At 40.8% G+C, this 22487-nt stretch overlaps 1 protein-coding gene across 5 annotated transcripts in view; it reads left to right on the top strand.

Annotated features, from left to right (window-relative positions):
- si:ch211-161f7.2 (retinoic acid-induced protein 2) overlaps positions 1 to 9458 on the top strand; it is a 59034-nt gene extending 49576 nt beyond the window's left edge. For all 5 annotated transcript variants that reach the window (XM_052015093.1, XM_052015095.1, XM_052015094.1 and 2 more), the window contains exon 2: positions 7231 to 9458. In XM_052015093.1, coding sequence (XP_051871053.1) covers positions 7231 to 8994 — 1764 coding nt within the window. In that variant the 3' untranslated portion in view covers positions 8995 to 9458. The remainder of the gene's footprint in view (positions 1 to 7230) is intronic.
- Positions 9459 to 22487: the final 13029 nt, after the last annotated feature.

Raw genomic sequence — 22487 nt, 5'->3', positions numbered from 1 at the left:
AAGTTTCTTTTTAATAGTTGCCAAACACATCAATTGAAAAATGAGAGACTTGTGTTTTCAAGAGATATTAAAACATATATTGGCTTGGAGGCGAACTTGTTAACTATATTGAGCTCTGCTGATAATGATCTGATACTTGGGCACATAGGGCAATGTGACATAGGTCTCTTAACTGTTTCAAGTTGCAGCAGAACGAATGGTGCAGAAAGGGAAAGTATAGGACAGTAAAGGGGTATAATAGCCAATATACTTGAGTTTTTTTACGTGGAGGGTGGAAATCTGTACTCCAAAAATCACAAAATGAAAATGAATGGTTACGCCCACAAAATCTTAATGCCTTCGGTAGGTGGCACTTATTTTAATGGAAAATTTTTATAATGCATGTTATGTTTTAATTTGTGTTTTTAGTTTAAGACAAAATTCTGTGACCTTTAATTAGTACATTCAATGAACAGACTTCTTTATTCTGACTGAGTTTATCCATTAGAATGAATGTGACAATATTTATCAATATCATCGATACTAATTTAAAGATTTTAAAAAATGTATAAATTGAGCAAAGAGCGTCAAGAAACAAGTATAAACTGCCTTTAAAACCTGTATTTTTTTTTCGGTCCTCCCTATGATTCTATATGTTCTCATGAGACTACATACCTGTTGATGCAAACTACCAACGTTATTTCCACAAACTTTACTTCAATATACATCTTTTTGTGGTTGTACTTTCTTTCACAATTTGCCCTTGTTGCAATGTCAACAGAAACAAGAAGAAGATGCTGGAAACACCTAACAGATCAGGCAGCATGTGCGGAAAGGGAAACTGAGTTAACATTTCGGGTCAAAGATGCTTTCATCGGTACTGGGAAAATGCGTACAAGTTAGTGGGGGCTGGATAACACAAAAAGAAATCTTTGGGGCAAGGCCAGGGTTGCTTAGACAAGTCTAGTAGTTACAGAGCTATCTGCATAAAGAGATTCAGTGACGACAATTTAAAAAGAGAAAACAAAGGGGTGTTTTAATGCTGTGAAACATAGGTCACAGTTGTTGATGAACATGAAACCAAAAGAATACTGGAACTTCCCAGCACATTGGGTGATGCCTGTGGAGAGAGAAAAACCTGGTTAATATTACAGGTGGATATTAGAGTTGATCTGGCCAGTTCTGATACAAACAGAAAAACAAGTTAACTGAAATTACTGAATTCAATATTGAATCCTGAAGGCTGCAACACACCAAGACAGAGGTGCTGTTTCTCAAGCTTGCATTGGATTTCATCAGAACAGTGCAGGAGACCATGAATGATTGATTAATGGGAATGGGATGAGAATTAAAGTGACTGGCATGTGGAAGAGCCGAGCTGCCTATGCAGAAATGGGTGGTGCTCTGCCACATGGTCACCCAATCCACATCTGAGTAGGGCTGAAGCAAGGATTCTTCCACCCATCCTACAAAGAGATTCGTAGCTTGAGCTCATGCGAGTTCCCATCACTACACCTTATGATCTGCAGACTGAGCAGAAATGAAGAAGTTATTCAATGTAAGAATGAGTTCAGTTCAGTGAATGAGTGTGTTGGTCAAAGGGAACTGGTTGGGCTTCCAAGTAAGCAGAGGGCCCTCAAACCATCCTGGTATGGGATGGAGGTGTAGAGGGCTTGTTTGTCTGTGGAGAACGCAAACCATTTGGGACCAGGAAACTGGAATCTGTCAACGTGGCAAAGGTGACCACATGTATTTCAGGTGTAAGTGTGAAGGGAAGAAAGGATGGACTCAAGTTTGGGGAAAAAAAAATTTGGTGAGACGAGTGGGCTGAAACCATGGAGATTCCTGCTTGTGGATCTCTGGGAAGGAGGTAGACATGGGCTATGCGAGGTTGGAGTATGACAAGGTTAGGGGCTTTGAAGGGAAGATATCTTGAGGAAATGAGTTCGGTGCCCGGTTGAGAGATTTGAGATATTGGTGGAGAACTGTGAGTAGATGATTTGTCCTATCTTTTGGGTAAGTTAGTGCACTGAACCAGTGGACCAAGATAGGAAGGAATTTTTAAAAAAAAGTCATTGACTAATACAGCATGGAAACAGCCCAACAAGTCCATGCCGACTACGTTGTCCACAAAGCTAGTCCCAATTTCCTGCGTTTGGCCCATATCCCTCCAGGCCCCTCCCCTCTATGTACCTATCCAAGTGCTTCTTAAGTGCTTCTTAAATGCTACTACTGTACCTGCCTCAACCACTTCCTCTGGCAGTTCATTCCATATACTCACCAACCTCTGTATGGAAAAAGTTGCCCCTCGGGTCCCTTTTTTTTTAAAAATCTTTTCCCTCCCTCTAAATCTATGCCCCTAGTTTTGGACTCCCTTACCCTGGGGAAAAGACTGTTACCGTCCACCTTTATCTATGCCCCTCAACTTTAAACCATAAGGTCACCCCTCATTCTCCTACGTTCTGAGCAATAAAGACCTAGCCTGGCCAGGCCCTCCTAGACCTGGCAACATTCTTGTAAATTTTTTCTGCACTTTTTCCAGTTTAACCACATCTTTCCTATAACAGGGTGACAAACTGTACACAGCACTCCAAGTATGGCCTCACCAACAACTTGTACAACTGCAACATAATGTCCCAATTCCCTATACTCAATGCCCTGACTGATGAAGGCCAGCGAGCAAAATGCCTTTTTCACCAGTCTACCTGTGACGCTGCTTTCAATGAACCATGTACTTGTACTCCTAGTTCCCTCTGTTCCATTACGTTGCCTAGTGCCCTACCATTAACAGTACAAGTCCTACATTGGTTTGACATTCCAAAATGCACCACCTAACATTTTTCTGTATTGAAATCCATTTGCCACTCCTCGGCCCACTTCCCTAACTGATCAAGATTCTCCTGTAATCTACAATAACCTTCACTATCAACAACAACACCTGAATTTCATGTCATCTGCAAACTTACTAATCAAGCCTTGTGCATTCACATCCAAATCATTTATATAAATAACGAATAATGAGGGTCTCAATACCAACCCCTGCAGCATACCACTAGTCACTAGTCACCAGTCACCATTCTGGGAAGCAACCTTCAATCACCACCCTCTGCTTCCTACCTCCGGCCAATTTTGAACCCACCTAACTAGCTCTCCCTGGATTCCATGGGACCTAACCTTCAAGACCAGCCTGCTATGTGGAACCCAGTCGAAGGCCTTGCTAAAGTCCAAATGGACAACATCCACTGCCCTACCCTCATCTACACTTTTGGTTACCTCTTCAAAGAATTCCAGAAGATTTGTCAAACATGACTTCCCATGCACAAAGCCATGCTGACTCCTCCTAAGCAGACTGACTATCCAAATGCTGGTAGGTGCTGTCCCTCAGAATTCCCTCCAGTAACTTCACTGATGTCAGGCTGACTGGTCTGTAGTTCCCTGGCTTGTCCTCGCTACCCTTTTTAAACCACAGAATAATGTTAGCCACCTTCCAGTCTTCTGGGAATTCTCCAGTGGCTAACTATGAAACAAACATCTCCACAAGGGCCTCTGCAATTTCTTTCCCAGCTTCCCACTAAGTCTGAAGATGTACTCTGTCAGGCCCTGGGGACTTATCCACCTTAATGCACTATATGGCTGCAAATAACTCCTCCCTCGTAAGATGAATGTTCTCCACAACATTTCCACTTGTTTCCCTTATCTCAAACAACTGTTATTTTCTCCTCAGTAAACACCAAGGAGAAATATTTGTTAAAAATCCCACCCATCTCCTGCGGCTCCAGACATAGGTGGCCCTGCTGATCTCTAAAAGGATCTAGTCTCTCCCTAGCCACCCTTTTAATATATCTATAGAACCTCTTGGGATTTTCCTTAACTGTTACCTGCCAGATCCATCTTGTACACTCTGTCCTCCTGATTTTCCTCGTGTGTTCTTCTTATAGTTATTCAGGGATTCACTCATCCCTGCCCTCCTAAACCTAATGTATGCTTTTTTTTGTCTTGACCAGAGCCTGAATATCTCTTGTCAGCCAGGGTTCCCTAAACTTGCCAGGGTTCCCTAAACTTGCCAGGTTTACCCCTTCGTCCTTACAGAACATTCTGCTCCTGGACTCTCGATATCACACTCTTAAAAGCCTCCCACTTGCCGTTTGTTCCCTTCCTTTCAAACAGGCTCACCCAAGTGACCTCTGCTAGATCCTGCCTAATTCCCTCAAAATTAGCCCTGCTCCAGTTTAAGACCCTAACCTGTGGACCTGCCCTATCCTTTTCCATCACTATCTTAAAACTAATAGAATTATGGTCACTAGAGGCAAAGTGCTCCCTGACTGCCACCTCAGTTACTTGCCCTGCCTTGTTCCCCAAGAGAAGGTCCAGTTTTGCACCCTACTGAGTATGTCCCTCTGTATATTGACTCAAAAATTTCCTGGACACATGTCACAAACTCCACCCTGTCCAGGCCCTTAACACTCTGTGGGCCAGTCAGTACTGGGGAAATTGAAACCTCCCACTAATACAACCCTGTTATTCTTACAGCTATGAGCAATTTCCCTGCACACCTGCCCCTCAAGTTCCTTCTAACTATTGGTGGGTGGGGGGGGCAGGAGGTCCATAATACAGCCTCCCCCAGAGTGACACTCTCCTTGTTCATAAGTTCTACCCATATGGCCTCACTGGATGATCCTCCAAGAATATCATCTCTAAGCACTGCTGTTACGTCCTTCCTTATCAAAAAGGCAACACCCCCTCCTCGCTTACTTGTACCTCTGTCAAACCTGTAACATCTGTATCCTGGAACATTGAGCTTCTAGTCCTGCCCTTCTCTCAGCCATGTCTCTGTTATGACTATAACATTCCCAGTCTTCCAAACTAATCCATGCTGAGTTCATCTGCCTTACCTGTTGATTCTCGTGCATTGAAATAAATGCAGAATGAGTATTCCTTTCCCTGCCTTTACTGTGCCCCTGGCTGTCCTGATTACTAAACTTGCTCTGATGAAAAACACTCTGGTGCTGGAGGAACTCAGCAGGCCTGACAGTATCCGTGGAGAAAAGCAGGCGGTGAACGTTTCAGGCCAGGACCCTTCTTCAGGACTGAAGATAGGAAAAGGGGAAGCCCAATATATAGGAGGGAAAAGCAGAGCAGTGATAGGTGGACAGCAGAGGGGAGGCGGGGTGGGCACAGGGTGGTGATAGGTAGATGCAGGTAAGAGATAGTGATAGGTAGGTGCGCGGGAGAGTAGATCCACCGGGGGATGGGTCAAAGGTAAGGAGAGAAAGGGAAAAAAGGGGGTAGAAAAAAAGAGAGGGGCAAGGAAAGGGAAGAGGAGAAGAAGCATGGTGGGGGGGCGGGTTTGTGGGGTAGGTCAGGTGGGGATTACTTAAAGTGAGAGGCATGAACATTGAATTCTCCCACTTTAAGTAATCCCCAACCCCCCTACCATGCTTCCCTTTCCTTGCTCCTCTTTTTTTTGTTCTACCCCCTTTTTTTCCTTTCTCTCCTCATCTTTTGACCCATCCCCCTGGTGGATCTGCTCTCCCCCCTCCTCCCCCACACCAGCCTATCACTATCTCTTGCCTGTATCTACCTATCACCACCTTGTGCCCACCCCACCTCCCCTCTGCTGTCCACCTATCGCTGCTCTGCTTTCCCCTCCTATATATTGGGCTTCCCCTCTTCCTATCTTCAGTCCTGAAGAAGGGTCCTGATCTGAAACATTGACCGCCTGCTTTTCGCCACAGATGCTGCCTGGCTGGCTGAGTTCCTCCAGCATCATAGTGTTTTTCATCTAGATTCCAGCATCTGCAGTCCCTTGTTTCTCTACTAAACTTGCTCTTGCAGGCTACTGCTTTATTCCATGACTTGCTTCTGCTCAGAGCGCACCCCCCCCCCCCCCCCGCCAATCTAGTTTAAATTCTCCTGGGTAGCGCTAGCAAACTTCCCTGCAAGGATATTGGTCCCTCTCTGGTTAAAGTGCAACCTGTCCCTCTTATACAGGTCACCTCTACCCCAGAAGAGATCCCAATGGTCCAAGAACCTGAATCCCTGCCCCCTGCACCAGCTCCTCAGCTACGAATTCATCTGGCCCATCCTTCTATTTCTGACCTTGCTGGCACACTGCACCGGGAGTAATCAGGAGATCACTACCCTCTGTCCTGCTTCTTAACTTCTTACCTAACTCCCCATTCTCATTCTGCAGGATATCATCCCTTGTTTTACCTATGTCATTTGTACTATCATGTACAACGGCCCCTGACTGTTCGCCCTCTCCCTCGAGAATGTCCTGCACCCACTCAGAGACTACCTTGGCGCTGGCACCAAGGAGGCAACACATCACCCTGGCATCTCTTCTGTGGCCATAGAATCTCCTGTCTGTCCACCTAACTATTGAGTCTTGATCATTATCACCCTATCTGACTGCACCCTTTCCCTCTGTGCCAGTCACAGTTCCAGAGACCTGACTGCTGCTAGCTCCTGAAAGATCATCCCCTCAACAGTATCCAAAGAGGTATACCTGTTAGTGAGGGGAATGGCCACAGGAATCCTGCACTGCCTGCCTACTCCCCTTGCTTTTCCTGGTGGTCACCCATCTATCTGAAACCTGTACCTTGGGTATGACCACCTCAGTAAAGGTCTCGTCTGTGATATCCTCAGACTCCTGGATGATCCTGAGTACATCCAACTCCAGCTTCAGTTCGTAGACCTGGTCTGTCAGGAGCTGCAGCTGGAATCACTTCCCACAGATGTAATCAGGGAGACCATGAGGTTCCCTGACTCCCCACATCTTGCGGGAGCAGCATTCCACTGCCCTAACTACCATCCTGCCTGCACCGAGTCCAGTGCTAAGGATGAATAAGAAATTTTAAAAAAACCTTACCTGTTCCTCGCTGTAGCCTCTCTAGCCAAAGCCTCAAGTCTCCACTTTTACACTGGCCCACTCTCACAATGGCCGCTGCACTTAACCTCACCTTCATTTTATTGGTTAAAGTGCCCTCCTATTAGCCAGTCAATGAGACTTGACTTTTCCAAGTTCCTGATCTCATTCTCAGCTCCTGATTCCTGCTAAAAGTGAAACTAACTAGATTGATAAAATGCTTGTTTAAAATAACTTGCAGCATTCTAACGTGGCTTGAGTACATTATCTTCGGTTATTGAGAATTTAGTATTAGATTTTTACAACTTCTTTTATCCCAGCATTGTGGGTGAAGAAACCTAAAAGGCCCTGGTCACTAATAGATTTTTCCATTTCACTTGCAGGCCTGTGATTGGTGTAAGCACATTCACCACACCAAAGACAATGTGGACCCCAGTGACAGTGAGAGCAAGATTCAGTTCTGTAGCATGAAATGCTTAAACCAGTACAAGATGGATCGATTTTACAAAGAGGCTCAGTCTAACCTGCCGATGGATGTTACAGACTCTCCATCCCCTACAATAACAAACAATAAACTGGAGAATGGAGTGACTCAGCTCATCACAGCAGAAGCTTGGAATATCAATCCTACAGGTATCATGAAAAAAGCACTTTCCCCTTTAGTTGCAGTTCCAGCTTCTTCTATAATGACACCGCAAACTGACCCACCAAGTGGGGTATCACTTAAACTGGCTGCTACTGTGCTGCAACCAATTTGTTTAGGAGATAATCCTATGGTCCTACCTATCCACTTGCAGGTGGCTGGTAGTTCAACACCACAGGTATCTCCTAGTAGTAATGCACCATGGGTAATGACTAATCAAGGTGCGGTGCCACTGTCTGTGTTACTGGAGCAGCATTTGATTCAGCATTTAAATTCTCCATTACTGTTGGCTTCACCTACCCCAAGTCCTGTGAACTCTGTCCAGAACCACATTCAAGGCGCTGCTGGTTCTTGCATTCAGTCCCAACCACTGGGCCAGAAATCTTCAAATCAAATGCCAGAGTATGACTTGCCACCACCCCTTCAGATCCCTGGTTTTCCTACAGTTCTGCAGGACTTTTTTCCTTCACACACCATGCCATCAGTACCAAATGTTCAATTGGGCCCTGAGAATATGTCCACAGGTTTCTCCTCACTTCCTCAACAGAACCTTGGTGGTCTGCTTTCTCCATTAGTTCCTCCTGCCACTCTTCTTGTTCCATATCCAGTGATAGTTCCTCTTCCAGTCCCAATACCAATTCCCATCCCTATTCCTATTCCCATGGCCAAGGATTCGGACCCTAACAAATCAACAGACATGCAGAGAAAAACTACTTTCAGTAGCAGCACCACAAACAGAGGAACCCAGACGTCAACTGAAAAAGAACAAAAAATCTTGGAGTGCATCCAACACCGGGGAGTACAAGATTATCAACACACCAATTGTAAGTTCAATACTGAAGCAGAGGCTCTTGATCTTTCAATGAAAAGAACATCTGTAGTAAAGAAAAATGAGTTTTTTTATCAACAGATTGAACAGGATGGTGTCTTGGATTTATCAATTACAACCCCCAAGAAATTGAAAGAAAGTCAGAACATATCAGGTAATACATCTTCTAATCTGTCAGCTAATTTGTTGAATGAACCTCTGTCTCATTCTAGTGAATCCTGGTCCAATGCAGCGCCACTGATAAGTGCACAAAAAGTGGAAGGAGTGTTACACGCCACGTCTAATAGCTGCGAGTTTTCTAGCCAGCATAAGTGGGTAGTGGATCAAAACTACAATAGAATTAGGGATGACTCACGAACTGGCAATAATACCGACACCTTGAGCGGCACTGATACTGCAAAAGTCATTGTGTCTGTAAAGGACGCTGGCCCAGCTATTCTCTGTGGTAAAATAAAAACTGTTGTCGGAGTATCTACAAAAAACTTTTCTTACAAGACAGATTTATCGCAGGAGTCTGTTTTACAGTGTTATGATGTCAAATCTCAACTTGAGCTCAGAGACGGCAAAAAAAGCAGTAAAAATAGAGGCATAAAATTAAAGAAAATGAGCTCGCAAGATTTCCATGTCCTCCCAATAAAAAAACAACGATTAGCTGCCTTTTTTGCAAGGAAGTAACATTTGCTATTTTACAGTACTTCAGGAAGTAAATCCAGTAAAAAGGAAACCCATAGAACAAACTGGAATATGGATTAGGTCGGAGTATCTGTCTTGAAATTAATTCCTGTGGTAATGAAGTTTTATGGAATATTTATTAAATAAGCTTTTGTTTGAATCTTGCTGACAGCTTGTATTGAAACTAAATCAGAATAATTTTCAGTATCCCTCCTCCTCACACTGGAGCTTGAGTAAAACAGCCAGTAGTTATAAATGCAATTATAATTTCAAGGTGTATTGTTTCATATCCTGAAATATTTCCTGTTGAACCCCTGACTCTACAGGTGCTAAATCTCTCTTCTGCCTTGGTTTAAGTGCTTATACAAAAGTAGATTCACTTCATCATTAACCTACAATGTTCAAGCCAAATGCCATGTGATTGGGAACACCGCAGATCAGCCCACATTAAAAATTAATGAACAGTTGTTTCTTCGATCTTTCAGTGGTTAATTTTGTTTGAGTAGTATTTGTAGAAATTTATTTAAAACACAATTCATGGGACAACTGCCTTGTCTGAACCCATTCAGTGTATTGTAAGTGCTGTACTTAATTTTATTACACAATGTCACATGTACCTAATTTAACATGGTATAATTTACAAGAATGATAAATACTTTGCTTTCCACCTGGTCACTTACTATTGTTGGGATTGGTTTAAACAGTTGAAAGGAATTGATACTAAGTTATTTGCACATTGTTATTGCTACAGTCTAACTACAGAAGTCTCCCAATTGTGCTTTAACAGCTCAAACACCCAATAAATTGGTATCTTGTATATTGTTCTGAAATTCTGACTCTGCAGTAGTCTGAAGTAAACTTGGAAGAAAACAAGTTTATGACAAATCTGAAACTGCCACAAAAGTAAAATTGGCCAGAAGGCAACAGAACTGTGCCAGTGTAAATGTATGTTTGTCTCCACAACTTTGTGTGCCTCACTAAATGAGATAACGTCTGCCCAATGCTGACCTTCCATCTCCTATGATTACTATTCCAACATAGTGATTTCGATCATTTTCCAAAAATGCATCGGGGAGCTTCAAGCTGATTCTGTCATCAGTCACTGGGTTTAGTTTTCTTTGAAGGTCTCTTGAGGATTCCACCACTCATACTAAAGTACACTCTCATTCTACCTAAGCCAATCGTTTGTTTCATGTAACACACACACTCACACTCACAAGCAAGCAATATAGTGTTGGAAACTTTCTGCATCTCATGTGAAAGTATGTACTTTAATGAGCACCATGTAAAGATTAACTAAGATTGAATGAAAGTCACGTTCACATTAACACAAACCCAGACATAGTGGTTTCTGCAGTACTCATATGAGGGTATTTATTTGGGCATATGTTTAATAATTCTATTAAATGAGCATTTTGTACATTAGTGCAAGTGGTCACTTGTCTCTGTCATCATTCCAAATATGGGGCACACTGGTCACTAAAGCTCACTGTAGAAAGCTGATATTATTTCCTGTGTGTGAACGAGAATGTATTTATTTTGTACAGGTCTTTCAAGACGGCTCAGATCATCAGTAACAAATTCAATCTGAATTAGGATTAAGGTTAAAGTTTTAAAGTTACTGCAACATCATCGGTATTCTCTATTCAGGCAATATAACAAGGCTACAAAAAATGCAACTCCTTACTTGGTTAGGAGAGTGAAGTTTATTGAATTTATTTGGTGGAAATAATTTAGTGTGATGAGTATATTAAGTTTGCTGTTTATTCAGAATATTTTAAAACCTTTTGACTATAGTACTTTGAAAATTGGCATATAACAAGACTTGCAATTAAACCTTCTTTCAAGAATCCTGAATTTGAATTGCTTATAGTGCTAAAGAGATTACTAAACTGTATTCATCAAAACTAGGTGATTTTTCTTTGAAAAATATGATCGTGTAATGTTCGAAAATTCAATAAAACAAAAATGTAAGGGTAAAAAATAAAAACTTTTATTGTTTGTCATGTTGCCAAAATACCAAAATTTAATTTGCTTCAAAAACTAAGGACTTTTAAGCTTCTTAATTTTGTATTGTTTGAAATGACAGGCTGGACCACTGACTTTACCATTTTCTTTGATTTCAAATTGTGCAGTAGTTTTGGAAATATGTACATAAAAGTTTTGGACAAAAATGGTAATATGCATCCAACAAGATATGAGATATTACTTTCAATTGATAACCACACACAGTCCATCAAAAGTAATTCTTTTTACACTCTTGTGGCAAGAATCGACCATGGCTTGAAAAATGCATACACTTCACTTAATTTTGAAATCATTATGATGACATTAAAGAGATGTTTAACTACTTTATATGTATATCTTTAAACTGAAATATACAAATATTGGAGCCTAGTTTTGTGGTTTCAGTTGCTCGTTAGGTGGGATCATTCCAGTTTGATTTCTCCATGACTATGAATGGGATGTGATCATCCTATAATAAAAATACCCTTTTTAAGGCTTATTAATTGTGCAAACTAATCCTTCAATAGAAACCATTTGCAAGAGCAATTTTACAGAAATAAAAGCAATGCATCAAATTCTTCATGCTTTCTAGTTCTGTATTTGCTGCATTTAACCAGTTATTTAATCCTACCCATGTAAAAGATTGTACACAAATAATCTGCCATTTATCTTGCAAATAAAAGCACACTGTTATCAACCATAATTCTCCATGGGTATTCCTGGATATACAATTAAATAACTTCTACTTTGTATGACCCTGATGAAAATCTGCCTTCTCCATTGAATTTTGGTCTTTTAATGTGACCTCTGCTTTGGGCAATACTCTTTATATTCTCCACCTCATCCTACAGCCTCCATTTTCTGCTTTTCTATTGTTTAAGCTAATGGTCAACTTAAGGTGGTTCCAAACTTTTCTTCTATCCATCCACTCACTCCCTATGTGTGCTGGCTCCATGTTCTTCAATGGACAGGCTGCTCATTCTTACTACTGCATTCAATCTCCTGTGCTCTCTACCTCCATTTTGCTATTACCACATTTGCAGTGACTCTGTGGATTTGCCTTTTCCCCTTTTCTGGGTGATCTGGACTTCACTGTTCTTTAGTTCCTGGGTTTCATTCCTGTCTTGCCTGCTAGATCACAGGTTCCAACATAAGTGTCTGCAAGGCACCTTCCAGTTAGATTCCTGGATCACTGTAAACTGTCCATTCTTCCTCAGTTGTTTGTTTTTCCCCTAAGTAACCTCAAGAGGCAGCTGAGACTCTGCTCCAAGTCTTGGGTTCCTTTCTTTTCTATTTGCATGCACATTTTGGTTGCTACTCAACACCTAGATTATATCTGTCTTTCCTTTTCATCACAAGATCTTCTCTCCTTGTATCTTTCTGTCATGATACTTTGTGTTTCTCCTTTCTTGCGTACTTTCCTTCCCACTACCACCTCCACTCTGCATTTTGTCACGCCCTGCCTTCGTCTCCTGCTTGCATTTCAGACATAAAACTGGCTTTGATAAATCTACAGCAACTCTGTGCCTCTTCCTTCATTTCCCAAGGATTCCAGCAAGGCATGTATGCTGCTGTCTCACAAGCAAAAACTTTAACTGCTCCATTTTCTTCTCATTATTTTCCTGTTCAGCATACTTGCAGGTAGCTAACTTTCCCCTGGCCCCATCTCCATACTACTCCCCAACCACCCCCTTCCTGTTCTTCATCCACCCTCTGGGCCCATAAATTTCACTGACAATCACCCTCCCCTCCACACACGATGTGTCAGAATGACAATTCATATGACCACTTAGTGGGATGGAAAATTTCAAGTGCATTCATGTTTTGTTCCAGCAATTCCAGGTTGGCAAGCTTTTGTTAGCTGTAAATATTCTTTCTAAAAAGAGCTTGAGCATCTTGGATTTAGTTGAAACTGGTCATGGATCCAAAAACAGCCTGTTATTTGGCAGTAAGTTGACAATATTATTCAAGGACTGGCTCTTGTGAGAATTGTAAAAATGTCACATTGGTGCAAATGTAATGATTTTATGACTGGAGATAACTGCACCTAAGCATGTGGTACCTGATTTGGGAGTAATATGGAAATGGTACATTGTTATGGATGGTGCAGTGGTTTACAGAGACTATGCTTCTTAAAGTTTGTTTAGAATATATTATAACTTATGAAAGTGCCAGGTCTATGTTGCACTTGAAGAAAATGATTTTTGATAGATTATATGAAATGTGGCTAAGCAAGTGTTGTGTTTAAGGTCCATATAGGGACCAGGTAACTTTTGTGCTGTGTTGATTTTGGTTGCCATTCTGGCTTTGCCTTATTCTTTCCCCAGTGATAATAGTATAAAATATGCACAATGAGCTGTTTAAATCTGCCTTAAATAACAGAATGAGTGATAGTAAGATAAATTTGCTTACCAAAATGGAATAATGGTGTTTAAAAAATGTTATTTATGGCAAATTTTTTAAATGTAATTTGTATTTTATTGTTAAACATTGAGAGAAATCTATATATTCTAAATTAATCTTGACAATATTAGTTTTTTTCCCCACAAGATGGCCAAATGAATTAGCATACAGTTTGTTATTTAGCATCATTGTAAGTGTGGTTGTGTTCTTTACTTTAATAAATTATTATATATAGTTGTCAAACAGCAGTCCTATTATTGACCAAAACAGAGGATTAAATTATTACAATATGCTATCATTTTCTAGGTATGATAAATGGGCATGGAAATCTTTACATGTTTCCTGCCACACCACACACTTTATCTTTGCTATTTTATCTGCCAGTCAACAATACTTAATTATGTGAGAGAATAGCAAAATCTCTAAATCAGTATAACTCGCTATACTGTAAGTCCACACAGAACTATTCCATGATTGTGTTGAGGTACATCGTGCTATGTTGGTTCCCACAGGCAACACCTCACTATTTCCACCCAAACTAAACAAAAGGACAAGAACTGTAAAATTCAATACCACTTTTCTTCTGCTAATTTCTGGATTTGAGCTGTATTTTTGTGGGCTTTTTTGTATGCCTGTGGTTAATTCCCAGATGCTAACCTGGATGATATGAAACTGAAGTCTCCCAGTGTGGAAAACAATTAAACGAAAGTTTGTGCCATGGCACATAGTCATTTTGCTTTGTTCAAACATTGATCATGTGGATGAAAGAGTAAAAGATTTAGAATGTCATTTGAATAGCATCGGCCAAATTACTATGAAATTATGTGTAAGCCTAATCTTGTCTTGCACAACTTTATCAGAATACCAGGTACATTAGTTTTGCAGGTTAAGAATATTGGAGTCACACATTCCATTGTGGCATTATTAACCACTAAGTTTCAGCCACTACGGAGTAGCATTTAATCTTACTTTTTGTTCCCACACATAAACAGATTTTTAGAAGTTTAAATCTTGCATTGGTTATTGCAGATAAATTTAAAATAGTCTGAAACATTAAACTACTTGGATCATAAACTGTTCCAAATTTTTCCTTTTAACACTATTGTTACAACCAATGTTGAGATTGTTTTTACAAGCCTGCAGCACAGTATTGGTAATACTGCAAACAAAATCCCCTAATGTTTTAACCATATTACACACCCCTTCAAATTTAAAGTTTTAATTCTCCTGGTACATTCCACGTATGTATTGTCCATTTGTTGCCTTGTTTAAATGCTACAGCTGATTTATTTTTTTCAAGCTACAATTTATGGGTTGAATGACTATCCAAAACTGTATTTGTCAAGCAACTGACTTTGTATGAAGGTGCAAATCTTATGGCTGTCAGGTGATTTTCCTCGTGTTTCTTTAAGTGGATGGGGTTAATTATTCCTTGGTCTTTATTTCAATGGTATTAGGCAATGGTACCAAATCAATAATTACTTGGAGATCATTGTTCCTACCATAGTATTTTAAAATTAAATCCATCATCAATGTCACAGTTGTGAAATATTTGTGTAATGCTGACAAAGTTGGGGGGGGGGGGGGGCAAGACACAAGTGTTGTGTTCTTTACATTGTCCTTTACATATACTGTCCTTTACATATGCTATAGCAGAATGAATGACAGTATTTTCAAACCAACAGATGTTCTTTTTGAGCCATCTGTGAAGTAGCCTTGCAGGCATTGAATCAACGCAAAGGAAATTTCATGAATGATCCATGTGCCAGGCCTGGTCCATGGATGATATAGACTATGAATGACAGATAAATAGCATTTATTTTAATAATACATAAAGCTCGCAGTATAAATCATTTCAAGATTTGTTGGACTGAACCATTTTGTCACTAATTCCCTTTTTTTATGTCAATTCTTGATTGTTGAAAAACCTAGCATTAAGACTTGAGCTAATTTAAGAAAAATATTGAGATGTGTGCAGTATATTCATTTCATTGAAGATGTTACTTTTCATAGTGTACCAGGTAGAATGCAACATTTTCTAGAAAGTTTTTTGCACTATGTAGTACTATATATTTCTGTATTTTCTTAAATCTATTAGCTGTAATTTTAATGATTTAGTACATGCATACAGCTCACTATTGACGTCTTGTGTACATGTTTATAACTAACTGATTTTAACAGATTAATCCTATCGTTGAATTTTACTTCATTTAAAAATTCAGATTAAAAAGAACAGATCAATTTGCAATTCAGAAATCGAGTATTTTTTAAAGCCTGTGTTTATTACATCAGGAGGGTACTGTAATATCCAATTTCACATCAAATTGTACTAACAACACAGCATGAAAATCTGATTAGTTTGATTTTATTTGTATCTAAAACAATTATGCCAGTTAACATGTATAGAAATGTCATCTTTACATTTGAACCAATTTAAGTAGTCTTTTCATTTACTTAATATGGAACAGTACATTTTATGCCTATGTTGAATTTATTGCAAGAACACTATTTTCTAATGGATGTTTTAATAATGCTGTGCAGTACTTTATTGATGCATTACAAAATTGTTTGAGGTGTTTTTATGGAAATAACAAATGAATTTATGCTCCAAATACAGTGGGGAATAGTTTTCGCAGAAGATGGTAAAAACTGTTATAATGTGAATTTCATTCAAAAGTTACTAAAAAAAACCATAGAACCATACAGCACAAAACAGGCCCTTCGGCCCACCATGTTGTGCCGTCCATCAAACCACCCTCACACTATCTAACCCTTTCCTCCCACGTATCCCTCTATCTCACATTCGTCCATATGCCTATCCAACAAGCTCTTGAACCTGTTCAATGTATCTGCCTTCACCACCACCTCAGGCAGTGCATTCCATGCACCAACCACTCTCTGGGTGAAAAACCTCCCCCTGACATCTCCCCTGAACCTCCCACCCATAACCTTAAAGCCATGCCCTCTTGAGCATTGGTGCCCTGGGAAGGAGGTGCTGACTGTCTACTCTATCTATTCCTCTCAATATTTTATATACCTCTATCATGTCTCCTCTCATCCTCCTCCTTTCCAGTGAATAAAGCCCTAGCACCTTAAGCCTCTCCTCATATTCCATACACTCTAATCCAGGCAGCATCCTGGTAAATCTCCTCTGCACCCTCTCCAATGCCTCCACATCCTTCCTATAATGAGGCGACCAGAACTGAACACAGTACTCTAAGTGTGGTCTAACTAGAGTTTTGTAAAGCTGCATCATCACTTCGCGGCTCTTAAACTCAATCCCACGACTTATGAAAGCTAACATCCCATAGGCCTTCTTAACTGCTCTATCCACCTGTGAGGCAACTTTCAGTGAACTGTGAATATGAACCCCCAGATCCCTCTGCTCCTCTACACTGCCAAGTACCTTGCCATTTACCTTGTACTCTGCCCTGGAGTTTGTCCTTCCTAAGTGTACCACCTCACACTTCTCCAGATTGAACTCCATCTGCCACTTGTCAGCCCAGCTCTGCATCCTATCGATATCCCTCTGTAAGCTCCGACAGCCCTCCACACTATCCACAACACCACCGATCTTTGTGTCGTCCGCAAACTTACTAACCCAGCCTTCCACCCCTTCATCTAAGTCATTAATAAATATCACAAAAAGTACAGGTCCCAGAACCGATCCCTGCAGGACACCACTAGTCACTGCCCTCCAATCCGAGGGCACTCCCTCCACCACAACCCTCTGCTTTCTACAGGCAAGCCAATTCCTAATCCACACAGCCAAGCTTCCCTGGATCCCTTGGCCTCTGACCTTCTGAAGAAGCCTACCATGAGGAACCTTATCAAACGCCTTACTAAAATCCATACAGACCACGTCCACTGCACTACCCTCATCAATCTTCCTCATCACCTCCTCAAAGAACTCTATCAGGCTTGCGAGGCAAGATCTTCCCTTCACAAAGCCATGCTGGCTGTCCCTAATCAGTCCATGATTCTCTAGGTGTTCATAGATCCTTTCCTTTCGAATCCTTTCTAACAGCTTACCCACCACAGAGGTGAGACTCACCAGTCTGTAATTTCCTGGACTATCCCTACCACCTTTTTTGAACAAGGGGACAACATTCGCCACCCTCCAATCCTCCGGCACCATCCCCGTGGACAACGAGGACTCAAAGATCCTTACCAGCGGTTCAACAATCTCCTCCCTTGCCTCTCGAAGCAGCCTGGGGAATATCCTGTCAGGCCCCGGAGATTTATCTGTCTTGATATTATTTAACAACTTTAACACATCCTCTCTCTTGATATCTACAACCTCGAGAACATTACCCTTACCAGCACTCCCTTCCGCGTCATCAAGATCCCTCTCCTTGGTGAATACCGAAGAGAAGTATTCATTGAGAACTTCTCCCACCTTTGTCTTTAATCGGACCTACCTTTACCCTAGCCATCCTCCTACCCTTCACGTACGTGAAAAAGGCCTTGGGATTTTCCTTAACCCTACTAGCCAATGCCTTTTCATGTCCCCTTCTAGCTCTCCTCAGCCCTTTCTTAAGTTCCTTCCTCGCTACTCTATATTCCTCACGGGCCCTGTCTGAACCTTACTGCTTATACCTTCTTCTCCCTAACTAGTTGTTTCACCTCTCTCTTCACCCACGGTTCCTTCACCTTGCCATTCCTTCTCTGCCTCACCAGGACATATTTATCCCTAACATCCTGCATAAGATCCCTGAACATCGACCACATCTCCATAGTACATTTCCCTTCAAAAAGGACATCCCAATTTACACTCCCAAGTTCTCTCCTTATAGCCTCATAGTTCGCCCTTCCCCAATTAAATATCTTCTTGTTCTCTCTGCACCTGTCCCTGTCCATGACAATTTTAAAGGTTATGGAGCAATGGTCACTGTCCCCCAAATGCTCACCCACCAATAGATCCTTCACCTGTCCCGGTTCATTTCCTAAAACTAGATCTAGCATGGCATTCCCTCTAGTCGGCCTGTCAACATACTGCATCAGGAATCCCTCCTGGACACATTTAACAAATTCCATCCCATCTAAACCTTTGGCACAAAGCAGGTTCCAGTCTATATTTGGGAAGTTGAAGTCTCCCATTATAACAACCCTGTTATTTTTGCTTCTCTCTGAACACTGCCTGTCAATCTGCTCCTCTACATCTCTACTGCTACTGGCAGGGGGGCCTATAAGAATACTCCTAGTAGAGTAACTGCTCCTTTCTTGTTCCTTACTTCCACCCATACGGACTCTAGAGATGATCCTTCTACAACATCCATCCTTTCCGCAGCTGTAACAGTGTCCCTGACCAGTATCGCCACCCCTCCTCCTCTTCTCCCCCCTTCCGTATCCCTCTTAAATCACCAAAAACCAGGAATATTCAATATCCACTCCTGCCCTGACGTCAGCCATGTCTCAGTAATAGCCACAATATCATAGTCCCCCATACTTATCCAAGCCCTCAGTTCATCTCCCTTATTCCTGACGCTTCTTGCATTTAAGTAAACATACTTCAGTCCATCTACCTTACTACTTTTATAGCCTGTATTCTGCTTCTCCTTCCCCAAAGCCTCTCTACCTGTTTGATCTAACTTTTTCCCCATCCCCTTCTTCCTCTGACCTACTCCTCCGGTTCCCTTCCCCCTCACAAACTAGTTTAAACCCTCCCAAACCACCCTAGCAAACCTAGCCGCAAGGATATTGGCCCCCTTCTGGTTCGGGTGTAACCCGTCCTCTCTGTACAGGTCCCACCTTCCCGAGAAGAGATCCCAATGATCCAGAAATCTAAAACCCTCACTCCTGCACCAACTTCTCAGCCACGCATTTATCTGCATTCACTATCGCGTGGCACCGGCAGCAATCCCGAGATTGCTACCCTTGAGGTCCTGTTCCTCAGTCTTCTGCCTAGCTCCCTGAACTCGCTCTTCAGGACCTCATCCCCCTTCCTACCATCCCCCTTACTGTATAGGAAGCATTTTAAAATATGCCAATGGTTACTTGTTACTGTACCCTTCTAATTCTGGTCTCTTATGCAGCCTAGATTTTTTAAACTGTCCAATATTAGTGGTGTGATTGCAGCTGCCTAGACATGAAGCTCGAGATTCAATAACTTCACCTTCCTACCCCCCTCACATCCTCTGGTCTTTAAATCAGACCTGATCAAAATTTTTAGTCACAAGACCTCATATCCTGACATTCACTCCTGTAAAATGTCTTTCAGCACTTACTTTGTCTTAGAGACACAATATTAAAGTTGTAATCGCTGTCCTTTAAAGATTTTCAATTAAACCTATGGTGAATTGACACTCTCCATAATATTCTTACTAATAAATACTTTCTCTCTCTACCCTCTGAATTAATGTAATTTGCAAGAGCAGATCCCAACAATTGTAAGAAATAACTTAAAAAGTATTTCATTCACTGTGAAGCATTTTAAATGGCTTGAGGAATTAAAGTAAAACACAAAGTACTAGAGTCACCACCCCCACTAGATCAATACAAAAGTTAATGTTTTGGCTTGACAGCTTTGGACCTTAAATCACTCCTAGATTCCCTTAGATTGTGGGTGCTAATAAGATCTAGGCCAGAGCGAATGAGAATGGATTTATCAAAAATTATTTCTTGGGTTGGGAATCTACCCAATCATAGAAGCTGTTGCCTTTATCAGATCTTCCATGTTTCCCTATTGCCTCAATGCTACTTAATTATGTGGCCTCAAAGCCCATCGCTGCTTTTGTCCAATTACTACCACCCTTTTTCCTGCAGCTTTTTGTTCTTTAAATCTTACTGCACAGATCTCACTTTCCTTGCTAAGTATGTCTCTGTCAAATACTTTGGAAGTACACTCACTTAAAATGATAGGAAATGGAGCAGGAAAATCTCGGCATAGTACAGTGATGTAATTACCCAGATTATTGGTTTTGTCTGGCAGATTTTATTGAGAAGAGCCAGAGTTGAGATACTGAATAGAGCAAGTTAAAATCCAGATACAACATGGAGTGATGGAAGCAGATTCAGTGGAAATATTCAAAAGGGAATGGGATACAAGTAATTGGAATCAAGACTTGAAACAAAAAATCTGCTGAATGGACTTCCATGCAAGATGATGTGCTTCTATGGAGAAGGAAATTATTCCAAAACCACTATATTCATAAAGCATACACAGGTCTAACAGTTTGAACCTTGGTTATGCAGTGTGATCCAATTGTATTTTTAAGTCTGCTAACAGTGGAATCTCAATAAGTGGCTGAATAGATACTGAGATAAAACGTCACTTCGTTATTTGTGAAGCAAGCCAAGCAAAATATCCATTCATTTGCAATATTCCTACTTCTGAGAGTATCAAAAAGCACTTCCTGATCAAAGCTGCTTAAACATTCTAGTTCAAATTCCTGATGCTCCGTTTAAGCAACCTTTTTTCATTGTCAAATTTGTCTGTGGGGTGGGGGGGAAAACTGGTGGGTGGGGGAAATTTCCCCTCTATCATCTGTAATGAAGTTTTTAAAAAATATAAAAATGAGAGTGACTATTCATTGTTGTTTATGCTCATGACTGTAAGGAATCACAGTAATTGATATTGTTTGTAACATTTGGAATTTGCTTTTATGGGGGAGGGTAAAGTGAGGCATTGTAGATTTCTTTTTCCAAACAATACAGATTTTTATGCACAACATGTATCCAAATTGTATTTAAGGTGCAAAGCTAAGCAGAATTGTTTGATGAAAAGGTAAGGACATAACATTTAGTTTGTTTATTATGTATTGACAAAATTATCAAAAAATTCCTTCCCTCCTTAGAGGAAATGTTTAATACCAGAAAGTATTTAGAACTTTATAATAACTGCTAGACTTCAAAATACAAAAGTTTGTTTAATAAACAGCTTTGACCCTTTTTAAGTGTCAACTAGAGCCATAACTATAGTTAGGTGCTATGCTGCGTTCCCAGTTTTGAATCATTCCTCCAAAACCATAATCTACGTTGACTCTCCTATATGCTCCAATGCTAGTCTTTTACTGCAAGACATGCTATTTCTTATACAAGCTGTTAAATCAAGTATCATTCCGATGTATGTAAAGTTCCCACTTCATTGCCTGGGGTAAGTTCCCTGATGATGTTTATCTTCAGTCAACATAGATTGTGGTTATCACTTTTAATGTAGTACTTCACATTTCTGAGTATTCAATTTCAAATGTCACCTAGCCACTCAGTCCACCAGCCTGCCTCTATCACCTTGGATAACTATTCTCCTCACAGTTCATGACACTTCCATGTTTTGTCAACTACAGGTTTGGAAATTATGTGCCCAAGTTCAATCCATTAATATATTTTAATTGATCCTAGTACTGACTCCTGGGGAACTTCACTACATACTTTCCTCCCCCACTTTTTTATTATTTAGTTAATTTTCTGTCTTTGCTGCAATAGCTTCTTTTTTCTAATGGCCTTTAAACTTGATGGTGAGCCCATATGTAGCACCTTATCAAATGACTTTTGCAACATGAGGAGGAGGAGGAGGTTATTTGGTCCTTCTGACCTGCTCCACTGTTCAACAAGATTATGGCTGATCATCTTTATCAGAGCCATTTTCCTGCACTAATCCCATTAATCACAGAAATAGAGAAAGTACAAGTCAGAGATTCTGCCCTTCAGGCCTATTCTGCCATTCAATATAGTCGTGGCTTATCATCCAGATTGAAAGCACCCTGTTGCTGCTTTCTTTCTTGCTCTCTTTAGCCATTAGAACTTAATGTAACTCCATCTTAAATAGATTTAATGAGAGAGAGAATTTCACAGGTTCACCACTTTTTGGGTGAAGAAATGTCTCATTTGCGACCTAAATGGCTTTCCCTGTTTCCTTGGGCTAAGACCCCCTCGGTCAGGACATCTGCACAATCAGGAAATCCTTCCTACATTTAATCTGTCTGATCTCATCAGGATTTTAAGTTTTAATGAAGTCTCCTCGCATTCGTCTAAAACTCTAGCAAAAAAAGCCCAGGCATTTCAGGAACCAGTGTGGTGAACTTTCATTCCATAGCAAGAATATGCCTCCTCAAGGAGGCCAAAACAAAACTCTCTAGGAGTGGTCT

This window comes from Pristis pectinata, chromosome 4 (genome assembly GCF_009764475.1).
Source record: "Pristis pectinata isolate sPriPec2 chromosome 4, sPriPec2.1.pri, whole genome shotgun sequence".
Taxonomy (NCBI): domain Eukaryota; kingdom Metazoa; phylum Chordata; class Chondrichthyes; order Rhinopristiformes; family Pristidae; genus Pristis; species Pristis pectinata.
The sequence above is the reverse complement of the archived record's forward strand: the minus strand, read 5'-3'. Positions and strand labels throughout refer to the sequence as shown.